This window comes from Notolabrus celidotus, chromosome 2, assembly GCF_009762535.1.
Source record: "Notolabrus celidotus isolate fNotCel1 chromosome 2, fNotCel1.pri, whole genome shotgun sequence".
Classification (NCBI taxonomy): domain Eukaryota; kingdom Metazoa; phylum Chordata; class Actinopteri; order Labriformes; family Labridae; genus Notolabrus; species Notolabrus celidotus.
This window is the reverse complement of record NC_048273.1, coordinates 4,127,786-4,150,153: the sequence shown is the minus strand read 5'-3', so window position 1 is coordinate 4,150,153 and position 22,368 is coordinate 4,127,786. Positions and strand designations below refer to the sequence as shown.

The following is a 22,368-nucleotide window of genomic DNA, read 5'->3' as shown; positions in this document are numbered from 1 at the left end:
TTGTGTATTATTAATACACTCTGGAATAAGGCTGCTGTGAAGCAAAGTGTGTCTGACATCAACCGTGAGGAGCTCATGCTGAGGAGCCAGTGGCCTCCGCATGGCCTTCATGCTTGATATAAAAGCTGGTAGCAATCCGTCTTAATCTGGTGAAGCCATGAAAAAGAAAAGAACGGTGGTTTGATTGAATAAGAGCAGGCTTTACAGATCTCTCATATAACCTATAAATTACTTTATTAAATATAAACAGGCATCTATGCTAATCTTTTATTGCTAATTCTGTGGTGTTGCACATAGCAGCTGATGTCAGAACTCCAGATTACCTCTAAAAAACCTCGACAATAATCATCTTATTAGAAACATGACACAATAACAGAACTATTACTACTGATCTAAGCTGGTTCGACTACAGAGGTGAGATTATTTTGGCCTGAAAATCCAACTTAAGCGTTTAAGAAGTTGGGGTTTTAAACATACCATCAGTTGAAAAGTCACAACCTTTAAAGTAATACTCCTAACCGCTAAAGCTAACGTCGATTTATTCTATTAACATATTTTGATGTGTTATGATCCTAGCAGGTTCAGCATCATCAGCTGTGAGAAAGCACCTTATTTTTCTGTCATAAGAAGAAGTCAATAACTCATCAGGGGAGAGAAGTAGAGATCGATAGTTATTGTGCATCAGAGGTTCACATACAAAGCAGACAGACAAGTCAATTTAGTACCGGCGATTTAGTACCGAGACGACTGCAGTTGTGCTTTTTGACTCGAGCAGTCTCAGGTTGCACACACACTTGCACACGCACACACACAGCTTCACATTTCTTGGCAGGTTCAGGGCTTCTGCAGAGCTCATGCAGTGCTCTCATTGTGATCCATGCTCTGCAGCTTCTCTGAGCCTCTCGTTAGGGTTATTATTACTACCGTGGTAAAAATCATAGTGTTCAAAATGCTGAAAAAAGAGGTACGTAAAGTGGAACTGCATCATTCTGTGAACACTGATAAATGTAAAAAGAAAGGAAAACTTGGCACAAACATCATCAAGTGCAATTTCAAGTTCAGCTTCTGCAGCATGAAGGTGGGAAAGCAGCGGCTCCGTCTGAACGCCACAGAGAGAGATCCAGATCTCTCCTTCACGAGCCGATCGACCTGTCGGTGTGGCGTTAAGCAGCCGTTTGGCCTTCAGCCATCGTTGATTTCCCACCCTGACTGAGAGTGAAACCCATTCATGGACATGAATAATAGAATAAGTGGTGAGAAAGAGCGCTCTTCATTAAACAAAAACAAAGAGGTTAGTACGCCGGCGATCCCCAGAGGACAGAACGTGAGAGGGCGGTTGCATCTCTGAGTTTGGTGATGTTCTGGCTGCTGAGAGGCCGGTCCAGGCTGCTGATGGTGAGAAGGAGCTGAATCTGATTTAGGGTCTTTGAGTCCATGTGATCAAACTCTTACTGGGTGCATCTCCACAGTGTTACAGGAAGGATAATACCAGCGTGAACGTGAGGTTGTTATAATGTAAAAGCAGACATTATTACAGTATGGGTAAATAATCCTTTCTATCCTTTTCAACACTCTCTCCTTTTTATCTTTTTATTCATGTATTATTTTTAATTTATTTGTAACATTAATTAACTGTATTATATTTGTATTTCTTTATTATGTATTATTATTATTAAAGTTATTTTTATTATTCCATATATTTTTTCTATGTTTTGTTCTTTTCTGTGTCCTACTGAATAATTATGACTTGTTTTATTTTCATTTTTTTCTCAACTACTTGAAATTCACTGTACTTTGTTAACCCTTAAAGACCTAGACCATCTTTGGGGGCGCCAGACTCCCCTGAATTTATTTTGAATATGCTGAATGAGACAAATGTGGCATCAATGGAAAGCTAAGAATGTCCGCTGTAACTGAGTTTTTAAAGCTTGTTGATGGGATTAGAGGTTCAAAGGTTATCAAACATTTAAGTAGCCGCCACCGTCTGTCTAGCTCTTTGAGGGTTAATAATGTCACTTTTTATAATTATTTTTGCTTTTGCCTGTGGTTCTCAATCTTGATCTGTCACCGTACATTTGACATAATTCTCAGTAAAAATATTAATAGTTAAAAAAAGAGTCTGACTCTTTGAAGTGCTCTTTTTATACCCAGTCATGTTCTTAACCTGTTGCAAATTGATGTAACTAGCTGGGTGATGTTCCTCCAGGTGTTTTTAGAATGAAAAAACTTTTTTAGTGTTTTTGTTTTCTCTGTCCAAACTTTTTGGGAGCATGTTGCTGGCTTCAAATTCAAAATGAGCTTATATATTTTTCATTTAAAAAAAAAGAAAATATTCAGGTTAAACATTTGAAATTTCATCTTCACACTGTTTTTAATTGAATACAGGTTTTAAATTATTTGCAAACCAACATATTTTTTGTTTTATCAACATTTAAGGTCCCAACTCATGGAACTGGGGCTGTAGTGAGGAAGTCATCCTCCCTCTAAAGTATCACACTTCTCCAGTCAACAGCTTGTTTACTGTGTGATATCCTTATATCACTTTAATTTTTAGTACCTGGTACATTTCTAATTCTAAGTATTCAGAGCTTCTGCATTATTAGCAATTGTATTTAATTTGATTCAGTATTTGTTTCGTATTTTATTCCTGCTTTCTGTTAATACTTAAATATCATTCTTTATTGTGTATAAGAGCTACTGTAATGACTGAATTTCCCCCGGCATAGAAGTGTAATGTGTGAAAACAACTGCAGCAAAATGATGCTTTACTATGTCCTAAAATATGATGAAAAATTCAGTCCAGCTTACTTTTTTTGGGTGTTATTTCCCCGTCAAACTTCATTATTTACTTCCTGCTGTTTTACCGTCTGAGCCTGAATATTTGAAACCTCCAGCTCTGCAGGAGAGCAGAGCAGACTAGGTTTTATTGAACACTGTGAGGAAAATATCTTGTGTTTCTAAAAAGTTTTACTGCACCTAAATGTAATAAGAGCTTATACTTACAGGGGTGGATTTTAAGTGAAGGGAAAACAAGCTAATAAACAAACTAACAATCTTAAACTACATGTTGAAAATGTCTACTTTTGCAGAATAACAAGCTTTGGAGCACTTCCTCTTTTAAAGCTTCTTTGTGTAATGTTTAAATGAAGCCTTCCTGTCCTCAGATCTGTGAGACGTCAGTATAAAAACCCAACACCATCACTGAACAGACTGTCTGCCTCCAGCAGCTGCTTCTCTCCATTGTTTATTGTTTAACCACGAGGTCAGATTCAGACAGAGCACTCTGGACTGCTATGGCACTGAAAAGAGGAGGAGGGCGCTGTTGTTCCAGAGCAAATTTATCTCCAAAGTGAAAATAGAAGAAACTCTGATACAAAAATCGGTCTCATCAGTGGAGGAGTTAAAGGGCATGCAGCTGCTGGGAGCTATGTTTGAGAAAACAAGGAGCAGTGGCTAAATGAAGCATCCTTAGCACTCTTTCAGATAATCATACCAAGGCTGCCTTTTTGAGTAAGTGATTTATTCTGCAGACAGCACCTTCGAGGAGTTTCTGATACCTGTCGTTAACCAGCACTGATCTTCAAAACAGATCTGTGACGGTGAACTCCGGTACCCTCCCCTCAGTATTGCTTTGATTTCTGATCTGCTCAAACACCAGGACAACACAGCAGGAGTGCAACCAGCGCCGACTGTGGAGATGCAGCCCAGAAGAAGCTGCTGCTGCGGCTACTTGTCAACCAGTTTTGCCAGGCTCTGTTTCAGGTCTCTCAAGTCGCAGATTTTGACGTCTAGAACCTCGATGATCCGTTTGACCTCGCCCTCCGCCTGATCACGCTCCTCACGGCTCGAGGAGAGGGTCTTCTCTGCACTCTGAACCCGATCCTCCAGCTCGTTGTTTCGTCTCTCCAGATCCTGCAGACACATGACAGCACAGATTTTTCACCTTGATGTGTTTCTGCATTGGTTAGTTGGACATTTCCTCTAAACCAGGGTTTCCCAAAGTGTGGGTCGGGACCCCCTGGGGGGTCATGAGATGTCTTCCAGGATGTTTATTTTTTTAAGTTATCTAAAAAGAGTGCATTTTACCCATTATAGTAAAAATATCAACAAAAATAGAAGCTACATTTGAAGTAAAACCTTTAAAGTAGAAAATGTAATGAGTTTTCTGTCTTTCTTTTTGTCAGATGACTCCTAAGTTTAGGGTTAGTGAACAGTTAATCATCAAAAGCATCAGTAGCAGCAGGTTAATTCATAACGGCACAGGAAACACAGACACATGCTCATATAGGTAGGGTCATTTTCTGCAGACCAGCTAAATGAAGCCACATTAAATCACTTCGAGGGACAGTGGGGGACGCAAGTTTTTGGCACTTATATTTTGGGCGTCACTGGCTTAAAAGTTTGGGAACCCCTGCTCTACACTGTCGTGAACATAGTTTGAGAAAGCAGTGTGAGTAAAAAACTAGATCAGTCTTACTTCTGTGTCAGCAAATGCTCAATTCCCTTTGTGGCTGCTGACTGTATTAAAAATGAAGAAGTAAGTCACATCATGCTTGAGTACTTTAAACCAGAGTTCCCAAATTAGTTCCACTAAGGGGTTAACAAAAGCAAAAATAGTAACCTAAGAGGCAAAATGTTTGTGTTTGTTTCCCACCTGCAGTAGTCAAACTAAGCGTTAGCCACGTTGCATTAAAACAGGCAGAGCTGCAGCTGTTGTGCAGATGTTAAGTTGCACACAGCAGGATGATGTAATCATATTCCTGTTTTTTTAAAGTCTTATTCTCTTCAGCGATTTGATTCTGTAGGAAAACTGTCAGCACGCTTTGTTTGAATGCAGATGAAGCATGTCGGTACAGCCGACATATGGTCCTGTTATATAAACCAAAACTGATCAGTCTAATCAGAAATGACCTGCCAGTTTTTCACATTGTCTCTGTGCCTGTGAGTGCTGCCACGTTGTTTTCAGCTTTAAGCAGATATTGATTACTTCTGACTTACATTAGTTCTGTATTTTCTGGGGTTGCACACCCCCATACAGAGCATTAGCTTATTACCCGGCTCTCTTATGGATATTCTGGCTCTGTGACATGCTTGATTCTGATTGGTCAAAGCATGAGAAACACCAGAGGCAAACTGATCACACGTCATGTCAAATCAATCTGCAGAAAAGACTTCCGGCACATTTTAGCTTCTGCTTGCTGACACCACAGACATATAAAGAGTAGACACCGCATTGGCTGCTAGGGGGGAAAAAAATACGGCCACCATCTTGGTCCGGTCATCCTACCCATGATCCCAGAGCCGTGGGAAGTGGCTTTAAGTTGGGGGTGCTGTAGTAAGAGGTGCAATTTTTTTTTCTTTTTGCACTTAGGTTACTTATGCAACTGATAGGCTATAGCGCACATACATTTTATTTTTATTTATCTGGTTTGAATCATAGACTGTAAAAAATATGGACGTAGGATCCGTGACGTCACCCATCTGTTTCTGAAGAGCTGTTTTGAGACCAATCGGCAGCGGCAGCCATATTGCTTCTGTCGAGCCAGTGTGACGTAAAGAGGCGGGCTTTGAGCCTCCAAGCCAACAGCTGCAGTGTTCCCACAGGCAGCTGTGCCTCTCATTGGAAGACTGGTAATCTCAATATCTTCGAAATCACCGAATTAGAAAAAAATTCACCCCCCTCACAGTGAGAGGACATCGAGAAATTAGCTATTCAGACTACACTCATCTTTTGTACCAGGCTGTAAACGTGTTTATTAATGCTGCAAAGATCGTCTTTTCCCCATTCATGTGTATGTGACTTCCGGTACTTCCGGAGCCAGCCTCAAGCGGATCCTCGATGAACTGCAGCTTTTAACACTTCCGCATTGACTCATATTTTTAGACCGGAGGTTGCCGCTTGGTTTGACTACAAGCTTTCAAGAGAACTTTTCATTATAAAAACACGAATTGCAACTTCCATACCCCGGTGTACAGCAAAGAGCACACAAGCCAAACCTGGTAAAACAGGCCCAAAGGGCAGTAAAGCGCATTGAACAGAACTTATCCAAATACATTTAGTTTTTAAGCACACACACACACACACACACACACACACACACACACAACCACACACACAACCACACACACACACACACACACACACACACACAGGGCCAAGGCATCAGGTTATTTTAAAATGAATAATTATTTCTCAAATCTTCCTCAGGCATTACATTTTCAGAAAATAATACAATTAAAAAAAAAACAGACTTATTCTGTTAATTAATGTATTTGTTTCAACTTATTTATGCATCCAGAAAATATTGTGTGATGCCTTTTCCAACAGTGGGTGCTGCAGCACCCTCAGCACCCCTACTTCCCACGGCCATGCATGATCCTACCTATGAACGTAAACGTAAACTGAAGCAGCAGAGACTTCAAGATGCCAGAGCACTGTGCGGCAAAATACCTATCATACATTACATCACATACCAGAATATTCTATTACTGTTAAGCCCACTATGAATATTAAAATACGCCGAACCATGTGTCCTGTATCATACCTACATGTGTGACGTTTGCAGAAAAAAAAATCCACATGAAAATCAGTTTAGTATTCAGCGAGTTATGATTGATTGAATGCGCGGACACTTAATTGCGCCTGCCAAACAGATTACACTGAGTGGAGCGGGTGACCGGACCAAGATGGCGGCCCCACGGCTCATCAGCGCCAATAGGTAGTAGCGGTTGATGCGGCGTCTACTCTTTATATGTCTATCAGGGTTTCCACTCTTTTCCAGAGATCATTTTCCAGGACATTTTCAGTGATGATCAAGCTGGTATGACAGTCTAAATTGAGTTCCTAATTTAGTTCCTTAATAGTCTAATATGTTCCTCTCAGTGGAAGTCTACATTGAAAGACGTGCAGTCTATGGCTATCCATGAAATCATCTCTTACATGATTAAAAATGATGGCAAATTAATTATAGAACAATGCAACTGCAGATGTACAGCACTTCACTTTATTAGTGCAACCAAGTAACAATGATGGGAAACTCTGATCTCAGCTTTAAAAACTCCTCACAGGGCCTTTAATCAATGTTTTTATCCAATGTGTTTGTATTTTAAAGTTATATTTTTGGGGCTTTTTTCCTTTATTCCACAGGACAGCCGAAGAGAGACAGGAAATATGGGGAGTAGAGAGCGGGGGAAGACATGCAGGAAATGGTTGACCGGTCGGGAATCGAACCGGTGACCCCTGCAAGGAGTACTGTAGCCTCTGTATGTGGGACGCTTCGACTGCTAGGCCACCAGCGCCCCATGTGTTTGTATTTTAAGTTAGTAGCCGGGTAATAAGCGGGATTATGTATGGTTAGGACGCCGAACCAGCTGGAAGAAGTTCATAAATGACCTATGCTCCCCCAAGAGCCAAAGGGTTTAAGTCAAGTAAGTCATGTATGGTTAGGAGATAGTTAAGGGACCCCGATGTGTGTGTGATGATGACAAAATATGTTGTTTCCTTTATTTCCCACTTTATTCAGTGACCTGACAGTGGCCTGTTAGAGGCTGAAACCCGGATCTTGTTGCCCAGATCTGGCCCACAGAACACCTAATGGAGGTGAACCGCATTAATCTGTTTATGCTGCAAATTTAAATGTGCAAAGATTGGCCTCTACAGTTAATTCAGCACAGAAAATACGCCAATGAATAGATTCTGGAGTGAACACAAGGACAGGGGAGGTCACATATTAATTTACATCATTCACAACTGACAGCCCTGCTGAAAATGATAAAAGAGCTCATAAAGGCTATGCAATATGCATCAGGTGTAACCTCCAGTATTAACATTGAGGAATCAGAGCAATTTGGGTTTCTCCTTGAAGTCTTTGGTTCACCTGTAAGGACTCTGTGCTGCAGGTCTGGGACTCCTGCACGTACAGTATCAGTGCTCTGGCTCCGTTAGTAGCATGTATAAAGCTTCGTGACTGACTATAAGGTGGCTTCTTGTCCACACAATAAACAGATCCAGCTGAAACAACAGAACGCCTGTTAATACCTGCAAAGAGAAACAGCCTGCTCTTGTATCAGACAGAGGTAGCTGGAGTTTGATGATGAGCTCTTAGATGCTGAGTCAGAAGCCCAAATGGCAAACAAAGATCTCTCTTCTCACTGAAGTTAAAAAGCTATTATGTTCCCCCGTCTCAGTGAAGTAGTGCTTCTCCTTTGTCTTTGATATAAACACGCTCTACAAGGTTAGGTAACAATAGAAATATAGCTGTAGAGAATCACTTTAGTGCATTACAAATTCATTTAGTGAGAACAATAAGATCCTCTCATCTCTCCGTGTCTTTAGGACTGCTTAAAAGTGTTGAGCTCCTAAATTGTCTTGTAAACTCGGCACATTACAGCTAAAGAGATTTTCTCCTCAAGGATGATGATAACATGGGGCAGCAGTTTAGCTCTGTTGGTAGAGCCATTTACGGCGGCTGTACAGATCCAGAACCCAACATGATTTGGTGCATATTTTCCCCCCACTCATTCCCAACATTTCTACAGCAGCCCTTTCCATTAAATGATAAAAGCCCCCAAAAAGGATGATACAACTGCTACAACTACTACTATCTGTCTCACCACTATCATCTCTCTCTCTCTTCATCTCCCTCTATCCCTCTCTCCAACACGGTCTCAGCAGATGTGTGTCTAACATGAGTCTGGTCCTGCTGGAGGTTTCTGCCTGTTAAAGGAAGTTTGTCCTTGAAACTGTAACTTGAACAAAGAAGAGTTGTCACTTCTTTCTATCACTATCTGTTAGTGAGCTCTTAGTTATACTGCTATAGGCTTAGACTGCTGGGGGAACTGGCACACTGGGATCCTGTCTTTCCCTCTCTCTCTCCTCTTTCTGCCTGTCTCTTACTTTAACTCTCTCTGTCCCATTAAAGTTACTAACCATAGACCTTTCTGGAGTCCCTGTGCTCCCTTGTCTCGTAGGTTCCTCTGGATCTCTGCTGCTGTGGACGCGCCAGACTCCAGCTGCTACAACTACTACTATCTGTCTCACCACTATCATCTCTCTCTCTCTCTTCGTCTCCCTCTATCCCTCTCTCCAACACGGTCTCAGCAGATGTGTGTCCAACATGAGTCTGGTCCTGCTGGAGGTTTCTGCCTGTTAAAGGAAGTTTGTTCTTGCCACTGTAACTTGAACAAAGAAGAGTTGTCACCTCTTTCTATCACTATCTGTTAGTGAGCTCTTAGTTATACTGCTATAGGCTTAGACTGCTTGGGGAACTGGCACACTGGGATCCTGTCTCTCCCTCTCTCTCCTCTCTCTGCCTGTCTCTTACTTTAAATCTTCCTGTCCCATTAAAGTTACTAACCATAGACCTTTCTGGAGTCCCTGAGCTCCCTTGTCTCGTAGGTTCCTCTGGATCTCTGCTGCTGTGGACGTGCCAGACTCCAGCTGCTACAACTACTACTATCTGTCTCACCACTATCATCTCTCTCTATCCCTCTCTCCAACTCAGTCTCAGCAGATGTGTGTCTAACATAAGTCTGGTCCTGCTGGAGGTTTCTGCCTGTGAAAGGAAATCTGTCCTTCCAGCTGCTACAACTACTACTATCCGTCTCCCCACTATCATCTCTCTCTCTCTCTCTTCCTCTCCCTCTATCCCTCTCTCCAACACGGTCTCAGCAGATGTGTGTCTAACATGAGTCTGGTCCTGCTGGAGGTTTCTGCCTGTTAAAGGAAGTTTGTCCTTGCCACTGTAACTTGCTAAATGCTGCAAAGTGCTCTGCTCATGGTGGATTAAGATGAGATCAGACTGAGTCCTGTCTGTAAGATGGGACTGGATCTGATCCGGTCTTGATGTTGGGTCTTTGTTAATAATAGAACATAGAGTACGGTCTAGACCTGCCCTGTTTGGAAAGAGTCTGAGGAGAACATTTGTTGTGATTTGGCGCTTTATAAATAATGATTGATTGATATGAGAGGAACTTTTGGTTTGCGGCTCTCTGCAGGCTGCACTCTGTATGTTGGTGACCTTCTTTGCACAGAATAAAGGACAGTTTGTGTTTCTGTTATTTCTACAACAAGCTGACAGAAGGTTGGGGCCACTTCCCTGTAGCACAAATATACTTGTTAAGCAAAATAAAGTTATTCTGGCTCCGGTTTTTACCGTAGAGAGAAAAACATCCTCAGCCTGTCATCATCTTACCTGCAGTCTCTGCACGGCCTCCTCTCTCTCCTTCTCCAGCTCACTCACATCTGTTTTCTTGCTCTGCAGATTGTTGATTTCCTGAAAACACAGACACATCAGACCGTCAGAACACCGTGTTCACAGCGCCCTCCCACACGTCCACCTTCCTCCTTTTATCAGCACATGAAACATCTACATCTTGATTTGCGCCAAAATGTATAGTTTGGCCTCAAAAGAAGCTGAGTCATTTCTCATAAAGTAGGTTGGTGATAAAATTTGGGACACCTTAATGTTTCATGGGAGGATGGAGGATTCAGCCCCCTGAGGGGAAACATACCGACGTGACGAATCCTGCTGTCAGGAGTGGAACTTGTCCAGATGATGGAAGTGACACAGTTATGTAAATTAAACACGGCAGGAAGCTGCTTTCAAGGATTATTTAACTTTAATCTCCATATTGTTGGCCAGGGCTGCATTTGATGGACGGTGAGTTGGCTCATGTAGGCAAAAATGATTCACAAGGTGATGGTTTTGCGTCATAAAATATCTTTCAGAAGCAGGATGGAAGCTGTAATGAAGGTGAGTCAGAAAACACTGATTTCATTTAAAGCGTGGGCGACAGCTCCGGACGTCTGCAGGATTCATTTCCGTGCGTCTGAGACTGCGACATTTTATCAAAGGCCTCTTCATCTGACCAAAACGATGATTCCACAGGAAATATGACTGAGTCTCAAAGTTAATGTAAGGTCTCAGGAGAAAGAGAAACCAAAGGACACAAATAAAGCAAAGAGAAAGATCCTCTCCATGAATGTTTGCTTCAATCTTTAACAGTATGTGAGGTAAGAATGTTTTTCTTTTTGTTCCCCTTTTATTTAAAGGGGACATATCACGCTTTTTTCATCAATATATATTGGTCTAAGAGGTCCCCAAAACATGTCTTTAAAGTTTATGCTCAAAAAAACACTTTGAAATCAGATTTTGGCATGCCAGAAAAGTCCTCTTCTTCATTCCTCATCAGAACACTCTGTTTTCCCTCTGACCACGCCCCCTCTGGAAGTGGATGTGCCTCGGCTCTCCAGCACGTTGATCTAATGTTTACATGTTGGCTGAATATATACGGCTGCTCAGAGATCACGTTACTTCAACCCTCTGAATCTGATCCAGAATCTGATCCTGACAGAGAGGCGCCTGCAGCAGGACCTTTCTGAACCATTGGTCATAGATTTAGTGTTTCTTGATGTTTTATTTATCAGTATGTAGACGTGTGTCTTGGTACACAGCTACGAACATGTAGCTATGTGGCTATGCTAACTAGCGCTAGCACTTATCCATGATAAATAAAAATCATCCACTAGATCTTCAAATCTGCAGACGTGGGGAGTAAAACCGACCTCTGCCAGAAAGGCAGCAGGACCTTTTCTGAAGGATTGGTCACAGATTTAGTGTTTCTTGTTGTTTTATTTGTCAGTATGTCGACGTGTGTCTTGGTACACAGCTACAGCTAGGACATGTAGCTATGTAGCTATGCTAACTAGCGCTAGCACTTATCCATGATAAATAAAAATCATCCACTAGATCTTCAAATCTGCAGACGTGGGGAGTAAAACCGACCTTTGTGTTTATTAAGACAGCCTACAACTAGCATGCCTCCCTCCTAAGCTCCTTGTTAGCACACATTTGTGCAGGTAATGAAAAACGGAGGAGGGATTCAGTATTATTATATACAGTCTATGGGCTGAACAAGCTCCGAGCTCTGACTCCGTGACAGACCGGATATTGTTGTTACGTAACAAAAACACTGAAGTCTGAAACGGCTGGTTTCACACACATTTACAGAAAGGTGGAGAAATCAGAACAGGGGCAGAATGGATTTTTTTCATTCTCGGGGGGTTTGTAGACAGGGACACATATTTCAGGTAGAGAACCATTAGAAAGTCAATTTTGCATGATATGTCACCTTTAAAGTCATATTTTTGGCCTTTTTGCCTTTATTTTATATGACAGCTGAAGAGATACAGGAAACATGGGGAGTAGAGAGCAGGGGGAAGACATGCAGGAAATGGTCTACCGGCCGGGAATCGAACAGGCGACCCCTGCGACGAGGACTGTAGCCTCTGTATGTGGGGCGCTTAGACCGCTAGGCCACCAGTGCCCCGGTAAGAATGTTTTTCAAGAGAAAACACATGAAGTGAAGCAGAAAGATTTGATTAAAAGCTTAATAATGGGGGCGCTGGTGACCTAGCGGTCTAAGCGCACCACATACAGAGGCTACAGTCCTCGTCGCAGGGGTCACCGGTTCGATTCCCGGCCGGTTGACCATTTCCTGCATGTCTTCCCCCGCTCTCTACTCCCCATACTTCCTGTCTCTCTTCAGCTGTCCTATAACATAAAGGCAAAAAGGCCAAAAATATAACTTTAAAAAAAATAAAAGCTTAATAACGGTTCAGAGAACAACTCCTCAAACTGGCATTTTAACTTTTCACAATAAACAGGCTTAATCATTTAATAAATACATTTTTATCTGAGTTTTATTCTCATAACAGTTTTATTCATTTATTTATTTTATTTATTATTTAGTTCAAATTTTGGTCACTTTTATTCTATTTTATTTATTTATTTATGTACTAATTTATATTTCTTTAAGTATAACATCTTGTTTTCTTTTATTGGTTTAATATTTTAGTGTTTTATTATCTTAGAAATGCTGAGCCGGAAGGTAAAGCTTTCAATTTACCAGTCGGTCTACGTTCCAACCCTCACCTATGGCTCATGCTGTGGGTCTTGACCGAAAGGATAAGCTCTCGGATACAAGCGGCTGAAATGAGTTTCCTCTGAAGGGTGTCTGGGCTCGGCCTTAGAGTGAGGGTCAGGAGCTCAGACAGCCGGAGGGAGCTCGGAGTAGAGCCGCTGCTCCTCCACATCGAAAGGAGTCAGCTGAGGTGGTTCGGGCATCTGATAAGGATGCCTCCCGGACGCCTCCCTTTAGAGGTGTTCCAGGCACGTCCAACTGGGAGAAGGCCCCGGGGTAGACCCAGAACGCGGTGGAGGGATTATATCTCCCGCCTGGTCTGGGATCGCCTCAGGATTCCCCAGGAGGAGCTGGAAAGTGTTGCTGGGGAGAGGGATGTCTGGGTCAATTTGCTTGGACTGCCACCGCCGCGACCCGACCCCGGATAAGCAGAAGAAGATGGATGGATGGATTATCTTAGAAATGTATTTTATTTTGGTGAGTTTAATTTCCTGTGTTGAGTTTTAACATCTTATTTTACCTCCAGTGTTTCCTCATTAAGATATCATGACAGCGTTTCCTCAGTTTGTTCAGCAACTTATTTTTATTTTTCATTCATTTATTTTATTTTTTATTGTTTTTATTACTATTGTTGCATATATTGTGTTCTTAACCTTAGGATTGTGTGGGGGGGTTTGGGGTCGGGGCTGGGGGTGGAATCTTTTTCTTAATTTATTCTATTTGAAGTTGTTTTTATGTACAGCACTTTGTGTTACAATGTCATCGTATGAAAAGCTCTTTATAAATAAAGTCTGATTGATTGACTGATTGATTGATTGATTGATTGATTGATTGATTGATTGATTGATTGATTGAGTTAACTAATACAATTATTTTTAATGATTGCTCTTTTCAGTTTGAATCTGCTTTCTTGTAAATGTTCCATTTTTTTGTTTACATTCATTCTGACACCATACAAATGCAGGATAAAGCTATCCACCAATTGTTTACTAGAAGCACCGTGTCATGTGTGCTGCTGTGTCCCAGGCTTGCTCTCAATAGCAGCCTCCCTGTAGGACGGTAAATGGGTTTGGACAGTGTGCAGTGCAGCATGCAGGGAGCTGGTGTCTTGCCTGGTCTTTGGCGCTCAGCAGAGCTTCCAGCTCCTCCAGAGAGCGACTCAGCTCCTCTCTGCCTGTCTGAGGAACAGTAGGACGCCCCAGCTGGGCCTCAAGCTCTGCCACCTGAATCACACAAACACAGAAACACACACATTTAGCACATGCTTATTACCCGGCTCTCTTACTGAACTTCCGGCTGTTCTGATTGGACAAAACCCCCTTTATGACGGTTATTAACTTTCACTAACATGATGATCACACGTCATGTCAAATCAATCCACAGAAAGGAGTTCAGACACTTTTTAGCTTCTGCTTGTTGACACCATAGACCGTAAGGTGAGCTAAAACCGTTAGCTTCAGTTAGCTAAATCAGCAGGCTACGATTTTCATATTGAATCCTGTCCAGAAATATTAGCAACTTGAGAGAAACTTGAGGAATCACTGAGACTGTTTCATAAAAACTGTATACATAAATCAATTTAAATCAATAAAATAAGTTAGTAGCCGGGTAATAAGCTGGGTAATGTATGGTTAGCAGGTGGTTATGGGAAATAGAACCATATTATCCCTTTCTCAATAATGCAATACATTTACATAGCGCACTTTACTTAGTATGCTAACTTGTTCACATAATTGAACATGACAACGCTTAATGCTAATATCATGCATGACTTATGTGACATGGTTTTGTCGTCCTATTTAAGCATTAGTGTGCTTGATTTTAATATTAAAAAGAACAAGAGTATTTAACAAGTTAAGGATATGACCTAAAGATGGTGCTAAATGAAGGTCTGGCTAAGGCTAGCATATTTCATCTGAGAGTTATTACAACATCACATCAAAATCACGACCAGGCGTCAGTTTAAATCAGAGGTAAGCTGTAAATCAGTGGCTGAAGATTTCAGTCTGGACTAAGAAACCAGCATTTACATCATCAAAACACCTAAGCTAGCAAGCCCATAAGATATTTATTTATTTAACTATTATTTCATTAATTCACCTGTTAACTTATTTATTTTTGAAGTATAGGGTTCATATAGCCAAAATACATGTTGTTGTTTTCATATCTTTTTAAAGGTGACATATTATGCTCTTTTTCATCAACATATATTGGTCTAAGAGGTCCCCAAAACATGTCTTTAAAGTTTATGCTCAAAAAAACACTTTTGTCATGCATGAAAAACCCTCTTCTTCAGCCCTCCGCAGAACGGTCTGTTTTCTCTCTGACCACGCCCCCTCAGGAAGTGGCTGTCCCCTCGGCTCTCCGGCACGTTGATCTAATGTTTACATGTTGGCTGAATATACACGGCTGCTCACAGACCAGCGTTACTTCAACCCTCTGAATCTGATCCATAATCTGATCCTGACAGAGAGGCGCCTGCAGCAGGACCTTTCTGAACCATTGCTCACAGGTTTAGTGTTTCTTGTTGTTTTATTTGTCAGTATGTTGACGTGTGTCTTGGTACACAGCTACAGCATGTAGCCATGTGGCTATGCTAACTAGCGCTAGCACTTATCCATGACAAATAAAAATCATCCACCAGATCTTCAAATCTGCAGACGTGGGGAGTAAAACCAACCTCTACCAGAAAGGCAGCAGGACCTTTCTGAACCATTGGTCACAGATTTAGTGTTTCTTGTTGTTTTATTTGTCAGTATGTCGACGTGTGTCTTGGTACACAGCTACCAACATGTAGCTATGTAGCTATGCTAACTAGCGCTAGCACTTTTCCATGACAAATAAAAATCATCCACTAGATCTTCAAATCTGCAGACGTGGGGAGTAAAACCGACCTTTGTGTTTATTAAGACAGCCTACAACTAGCATGCCTCCCTCCTAAGCTCCTTGTTAGCACACATTTGGGCAGGGAATGAAAAACTGAGGAGGGGTTGAGTTGTATTTTATACAGTCTATGGGCTGAACAAGCTCCGAGCTCTGACTCCGTGACAGACCGGATATTGTTGTGACGTAACAAAAACACGGAAGTCTGAAACGGCTCGTTTCACACACATTTACAGAAAGGTGGAGAAATCAGAACAGGGGCAGAATGGATTCTTTTCATTCTCGGGGGGTTTGTAGACAGGGACACATATTTCAGGTAGAGAACCATTAAAAAGTCGATTTTGCATGATATGTCACCTTTAATATTAAAAAAGTGTGGGCTCTGTAATGTAACAACAAGCAGCCACTGTGAAAGCTCTGTCATCTCATGTTCAGCATCACTGGACCTGAGGTAAAGGGAGGTGGGGGTGGGGGGTAACCTTGGGGCTGCAGAGGAGGATTACATTATGCACAATGAGCCAGTGGAAGAAAGAGGGAACTGTTGAGAGATGCATTAAGAAGCAGAGAGCAGATTACACAGATCATATCAAACATGACACAACAGTGACAGGCTGACTCAATCTGCAACAGAGACGATGTGTAGAAAACAGGAGTTGTCTTCTCAGTCTGAATTTAAATCTGATGTCGGCCGGTGAAAAACCCTCCAGGAGTTCAGAAAGTCTGATTTAGTTTTCTTATCTAATCTGATCCATTCAGTCCTCTCTGAAGCTGATAACTCCAGGTTTCATGGGAATGTGCTTCCTTTATAAGTCTATCACGTCCAGATTGCAAAACCAGAGGAAACGTGAGAAAGGAAGAAAGAATGAATGAAAGGAAGGAAGTAAAAGAAGAAAAGAGACGACCCAAAAATGTATTTAAAGATAGAATAAAACTAAAAGGAGGGAAACTTGTGTAATAAATAAAGTCAGAAAAAAAGTTTTAAAATAATACTAAAAATAAAAAAAGAACTGAATGAAAGAATAAAAACAGAATGGAAGGAGAGACAGAGAAAAGATGAAAAAAGAGAAGTAGAAAATAGAAAAAAAGGAGGAAAGAAAGAAAGGTTGATATGCAAAGACATTAGAGAAAGAAAGAAAAGAAAGAGACATAAAGAAAGAATAAAGTTAAAAAAACAGAAAGAAAGAAGGAATGTGATAAAGGAAACAAAAAAAAAAGAAAGACTTGAAGACAAAAACAAACAAACAAAGAAATACAGAAAAGACTGGTTAAATAAGACACCATAGAAAGAGAGAAAAGGAGGAAAAATAGGGACCTTGAATGAAAGCAAAAATCAAAGAAATAGACACAAATATAAAAAAGGAAAAAGAAAGGAAGAAAGAACAAAAGAAAGAAAGAAAAATAAAGAAACAAATAAAGAGACAAAGAAAGGAAATGACAGATACAATGAAAAGACAAAAATGAAGAAATAAAAAAAGACAAATATAAGAAAGAAAGAAAATAAAACAAAACAAAGAAAGCCACAAAGAAAAGACAGATAGAAGGAAAAGCCACGGAAAGAAAGGGTGATTTGAAAAAGAAGGGGAAAAAAATAGTAAAAGGAGAGATGATCATAAAAACAAAGAGAGAAAGAAATTAAGAAAGAAAGAAGGCAGGGAGGAAGGAATGATCGACGGAAGGAAAGAACGAAAGAAACAAAGAGAGAGAGAAAGACAGAAGAAAGAAAGAAAGAAAGAAAGAAAGAAAGAAAGAGAAAGAAAGAAAGAAAGAAGGAAAGAGATAAAGAAAGAAAGAAAGAAGTAAAGATAGATAGATAGAAATAAAGAAGAAAGAAAGAAAGAAAGAAGAAAGAAAGAAAAGAATAAAGAAAGAAAGAAAGAAAGAAGGAAAGAAAGAAAGAAAGACAGAAAGAAAGAGAAAGAAAGAAATAAAGAAAGAAATAAAGAAAAAAGAAAGAAGGAAAGAAAGAAAGAAAGAAAGAAAGAGAAAGAAAGAGAAAGAAAGAAAGAAAGAAAGAAAAAAGAAAGAAGGAAAGAAAGAATAAAGAAAGAAAGAATAAAGAAAGAAAGAAAGAAAGAAAGAAAGGCAGAGAGAAAGAAAGAAAGAAAGAAAGAAAGAGAAAGAAAGAAAGAAAGAAAGAAAGAAAGAAAGAAAGAAAGAAAGAAAGAAAGAAAGAAAGAAAGAAAGAAAGAAAGAAGGAAAGAAAGACAGAAAGAAAGAAGGAAAGAAAGAAAGAAGGAAAGAAAGAAGAAAGGAATGAAACAAAGAAGAACAGAAAGGAAAGAAGAAATGAAAGAAAGCAAGAGAGAAGAAGAAAGAAAGAAAGAAAGGCAGAGAGAAAGAAAGAAAGAAAGAAGAGAAAAGAAAGAAGAAAGGCATAGAGAAAGAAAGAAAGAAAGAAAGAAAGGCAAGAGAAAGAAAGAAAGAAAGAAAGAAAGAAAAGAAAGAAGGAAAGACAAAAGAAAGAAGGAAAAAGAAAGATAGCAAGAAAGGAAAAAGGGAAGAAGGAAAGAAGAAAGAAAAAAGGAAAGAAGACAGAGAGAAAGAAAGAAAGAAAGAAAGAAGAAAGAAAGAAAGGAAGAAAGAAAGAAAGAAGAAAGAAAGAAAGAAAGAAAGAAAGAAAGAAAGAAAAGAAGAAAGAAAGAAAGAAAAAAGAAAGAAAGAAAGAAATAAAGAAAGAAAGAAAGAAAGAAAGAAAGAAAGAAAGAAAGAAAGAAAGAAAGAAAGAGGGCTGAATTAATCATCCCGTTAGGATCTCTTCCAGCTGTTGTTATAATTTCTCCTTGATGAGCTTTTAAAGGTTTAATAAACCTGATATGATTTTCTACAATCAGAGAACAACGGGCGACCTTTCACCTCCTGTGGAAATCTGCTAATTAGCTAAATTAGCATTAAAGGTTGAGAGCAGCGGTGCACTCACACACAGAAACACACACACTGAATGAGACAAACCGCCCACTCATCACTCAGCACTCACACAGAACATTTGCACAGCTGATGGAGGTGTATTCAAACTCTGTCTGTCTTTTGTAGTGTCTGTTTTAAAGTGAACGGATGAATCAAGGACATTTCTCTTGTTTATTCTCTTCACGTTCATCTCTATTGAACACCCACACACACACACACACACACACACACACACACACACCCCACACACACACACACACACAAACACACCACACATCCAACCGAGATGAAAAAAGAAAAGACTTCTCCCGCCCTGGGGTCCTTTCCTTTTTTTCTTGAAAATGCTGGAGGCATGTGACTTTGAAAAAAAAAAAACCAACATGAAAAACATTTCCCCGATCTGACCCACTCCATTAGCAGAAAGGCCAAAGAAAGATGCTGAGTGACAGTTTGAGTGAAAAAGGGCAAACTTCAGCCTTTGAAGTTTGACCATGCTGTGATTTCAGTTTGTGCTTCACTGAGTGTCGGCTCGGTTATCCTTCAGCACTTTCAAGCTCTCTGCAGTCAGAGCAAGGCAGCAGCTCTGCAATGAGAGAAGTTTGATTCCCTCTCCACTTCATTTACAACAACAGAATAAAGATGTGTGTTCATTTAGCTTGCTCTGAAAGTCATCAAATTACAACTGTTATCTAATTGGTGTAAGTGCCTTTTCTGGGCTCTGCTAACATTAGGGCTGATATAATTTTTCTCAATATAAATATAACAAATGTTCCATATAATAGGAAATAAATAACCTGCAATTATACCCCCAAACCACTGGAAAGGGAGGCGCTAATGAGCCTTAAACACAGGTTGCCAGCCAACATTAGACAGAAGAAGAAGACAGCATTGAACAGCCAATCATGTCGCTGGGTAAGAGGTAGGCGGGGCTTAAAGACATTCGGAGTGGAATGTAAACACAGCTGAAATGGCCCCAAAATCTGCCTTTAATTTAAATGACAAAATGATTTGATATTTATCGTGATAATTATCGATATCGACTGATATGAAGTATTTTATCATGACGACATAATTTTCAATATCGCCAAGCTCTAGCTGATATTACAAAAAAAACTTTAAAGGGGACATATCACGCTTTTTTCATCAATATATATTGGTCTAAGAGGTCCCCAAAACATGTCTTTAAAGTTTATGCTCAAAAAAACACTTTGAAATCAGATTTTGGTCTGCCTGAAAAGTCCTCTTCTTCATTCCTCATCAGAACACTCTGTTTTCCCTCTGACCACGCCCCCTCCGGAAGTGGATGTGCCTCGGCTCTCCAGCACGTTGATCTAATGTTTACATGTTGGCTGAATATACACGGCTGCTCAGAGATCACGTTACTTCAACCCTCTGAATCTGATCCTGATGGAGAGGCGCCTGTAGCAGGACCTTTCTGAACCATTGGTCATTGATTTAGTGTTTCTTTATGTTTTATTTATCAGTATGTAGACGTGTGTCTTGGTACACAGCTACGAACATGTAGCTATGTGGCTATGCTAACTAGCGCTAGCACTTATCCATGATAAATAAAAATCATCCACTAGATCTTCAAATCTGCAGACGTGGGGAGTAAAACCGACCTCTGCCAGAAAGGCAGCAGGACCTTTTATGAAGGATTGGTCACAGATTTAGTGTTTCTTGTTGTTTTATTTGTCAGTATGTCGACGTGTGTCTTGGTACACAGCTACAGCTACAGCTACAGCTACAGCTACAGCTATGAACATATAACTATGTGGCTATGCTTATTAGCGCTAGCACTTATCCATGACAAATAAAAATCATCCACTAGATCTTCAAATCTGCAGACGTGGGGAGTAAAACCGACCTTTGTGTTTATTAAGACAGCCTACAACTAGCATGCCTCCCTCCTAAGCTCCTTGTTAGCACACATTTGGGCAGGTAATGAAAAACGGGGGAGGGATTCAGTATTATTTTATACAGTCTATGGGCTGAACAAGCTCCGAGCTCTGACTCCGTGACAGACCGGATATTGTTGTTACGTAACAAAAACACGGAAGTCGGAAACGGCTCGTTTCACACACATTTACAGAAAGGTGGAGAAATCAAAACAGGGGCAGAATGGATTTTTTTCATTCTCGGGGGGTTTGTAGACAGGGACACATATTTCAGGTAAAGAACCATTAAAAAGTCAATTTTGCATGATATGTCACCTTTAAAAAAATGTTTTTTTATCAAAAAACATGGATATGAAGAGTTCATTTGCAAAAACAGTTAACTCACTTCTGAAAAATTTAATAAATGTTATATAAAATAAATAAATAAAACATTTTTTCTAGTACTAGTTTTTGGTATTATCAAATAACTGAGGTTGGGTGGCTTTGACTAAGTCAACATGACTTTACTAATAAGAGATATCTTGAAAATGTAACTTTATTAGGAATCTATATCAAAAAGAAATGTGTTTTTTGAACATTTATAAAAACAGAGTTATCTGGTTTTGCAAATCAACTCTTCATATCTTGTTCATTAAAAGGAGTTTGGTGTAACCCAACAGCTCTACCTTTAAGAGACTTAGATAAAAAAAAAATGACAAGTATTCTAAACATTAAATTAAAACAATTAAATGGATCAACTACTACTATCCGTCTCACCACTATCATCTCTCTCTCTCTTCATCTCCCTCTATCCCTCTCTCCAACACGGTCTCAGCAGATGTGTGTCTAACATGAGTCTGGTCCTGCTGGAGGTTTCTGCCTGTTAAAGGAAGTTTGTCCTTGCCACTGTAACTTGCTAAATGCTGCAAAGTGCTCTGCTCATGGTGGATTAAGATGAGATCAGACTGAGTCCTGTCTGTAAGATGGGACTGGATCTTATCCTGTCTTGATGTTGGGTCTTTGTTAATAATAGAACATAGAGTCCGGTCTAGACCTGCTCTGTTTGGAAAGAGTCTGAGGAGAACATAAAGATTAAATATAGATTGACAATGTTAAAACTTGTGAGTCCAATATTTGTTTTTTGCCTCATTTTTGGTCTCCTCCATCTGCTGAGGAGAATATCCGGTCTTTTCACTGCTTGATTGAGCTGACCAATGAAACACTAGTGCTCTCATTACTCTGTGGCTGTTTTTTTATACACAGTCTACTTAGTATTAGACTAAGTAGACTGCATATTAAATAGACACCACACCTCTATGCTCCTGTCTGGCCAAAACTTGCATTTAACTTGCTGATAAAACATTAACCATGTGTTGATTCACAGCAGATATGCATAGCTTTGGAAAGTTCAATAATATTGGATGAAAGTTAAAGATTTCTTTGAGAGATGTTTTGACCCTTGACCTTCTCAGCTTCAGATATTTTAATGTTAGGAATTCAGGAGACCCCTTGTTGTTTACATTTCAGTCCATGGTGGATATCAGTATCTGTGATATAAATGTGTGTGAGAGGTGAGAGCGTCTCCCCCTCTCATGTTAAAATCCCTCCTCTCCCTTTACCGTCTCCTCTGCGTTTTCAAAGTGTCTCTTTATAGTTTCCACACCACACCACGTAACATGACATCCAAGCCCGGCATCAAAAAAAACGCTGCAGGTTGAAGAAGGGGGTCCACGTGACCCAAGAGGACTCAATCCCTTCGTTCCCCGTCTATATGTGACAG

General features: G+C 40.2%; 1 protein-coding gene across 1 annotated transcript in view; it reads right to left on the bottom strand.

The window, feature by feature from the left end:
- Positions 1 to 3,231: 3,231 nt before the first annotated feature.
- The window catches only part of homer3b (homer scaffold protein 3b), a 70,490-nt gene continuing 51,353 nt past the window's right edge, over positions 3,232 to 22,368 (bottom strand). The window contains exons 8-10 of the mRNA XM_034676934.1: positions 14,037 to 14,147; positions 10,194 to 10,274; positions 3,232 to 3,912 (exon numbers count right to left, since the gene is read on the bottom strand). Of these exons, the coding sequence (XP_034532825.1) occupies positions 3,727 to 3,912; positions 10,194 to 10,274; positions 14,037 to 14,147 (378 nt within the window). The 3' untranslated portion in view covers positions 3,232 to 3,726. The remainder of the gene's footprint in view (positions 3,913 to 10,193; positions 10,275 to 14,036; positions 14,148 to 22,368) is intronic.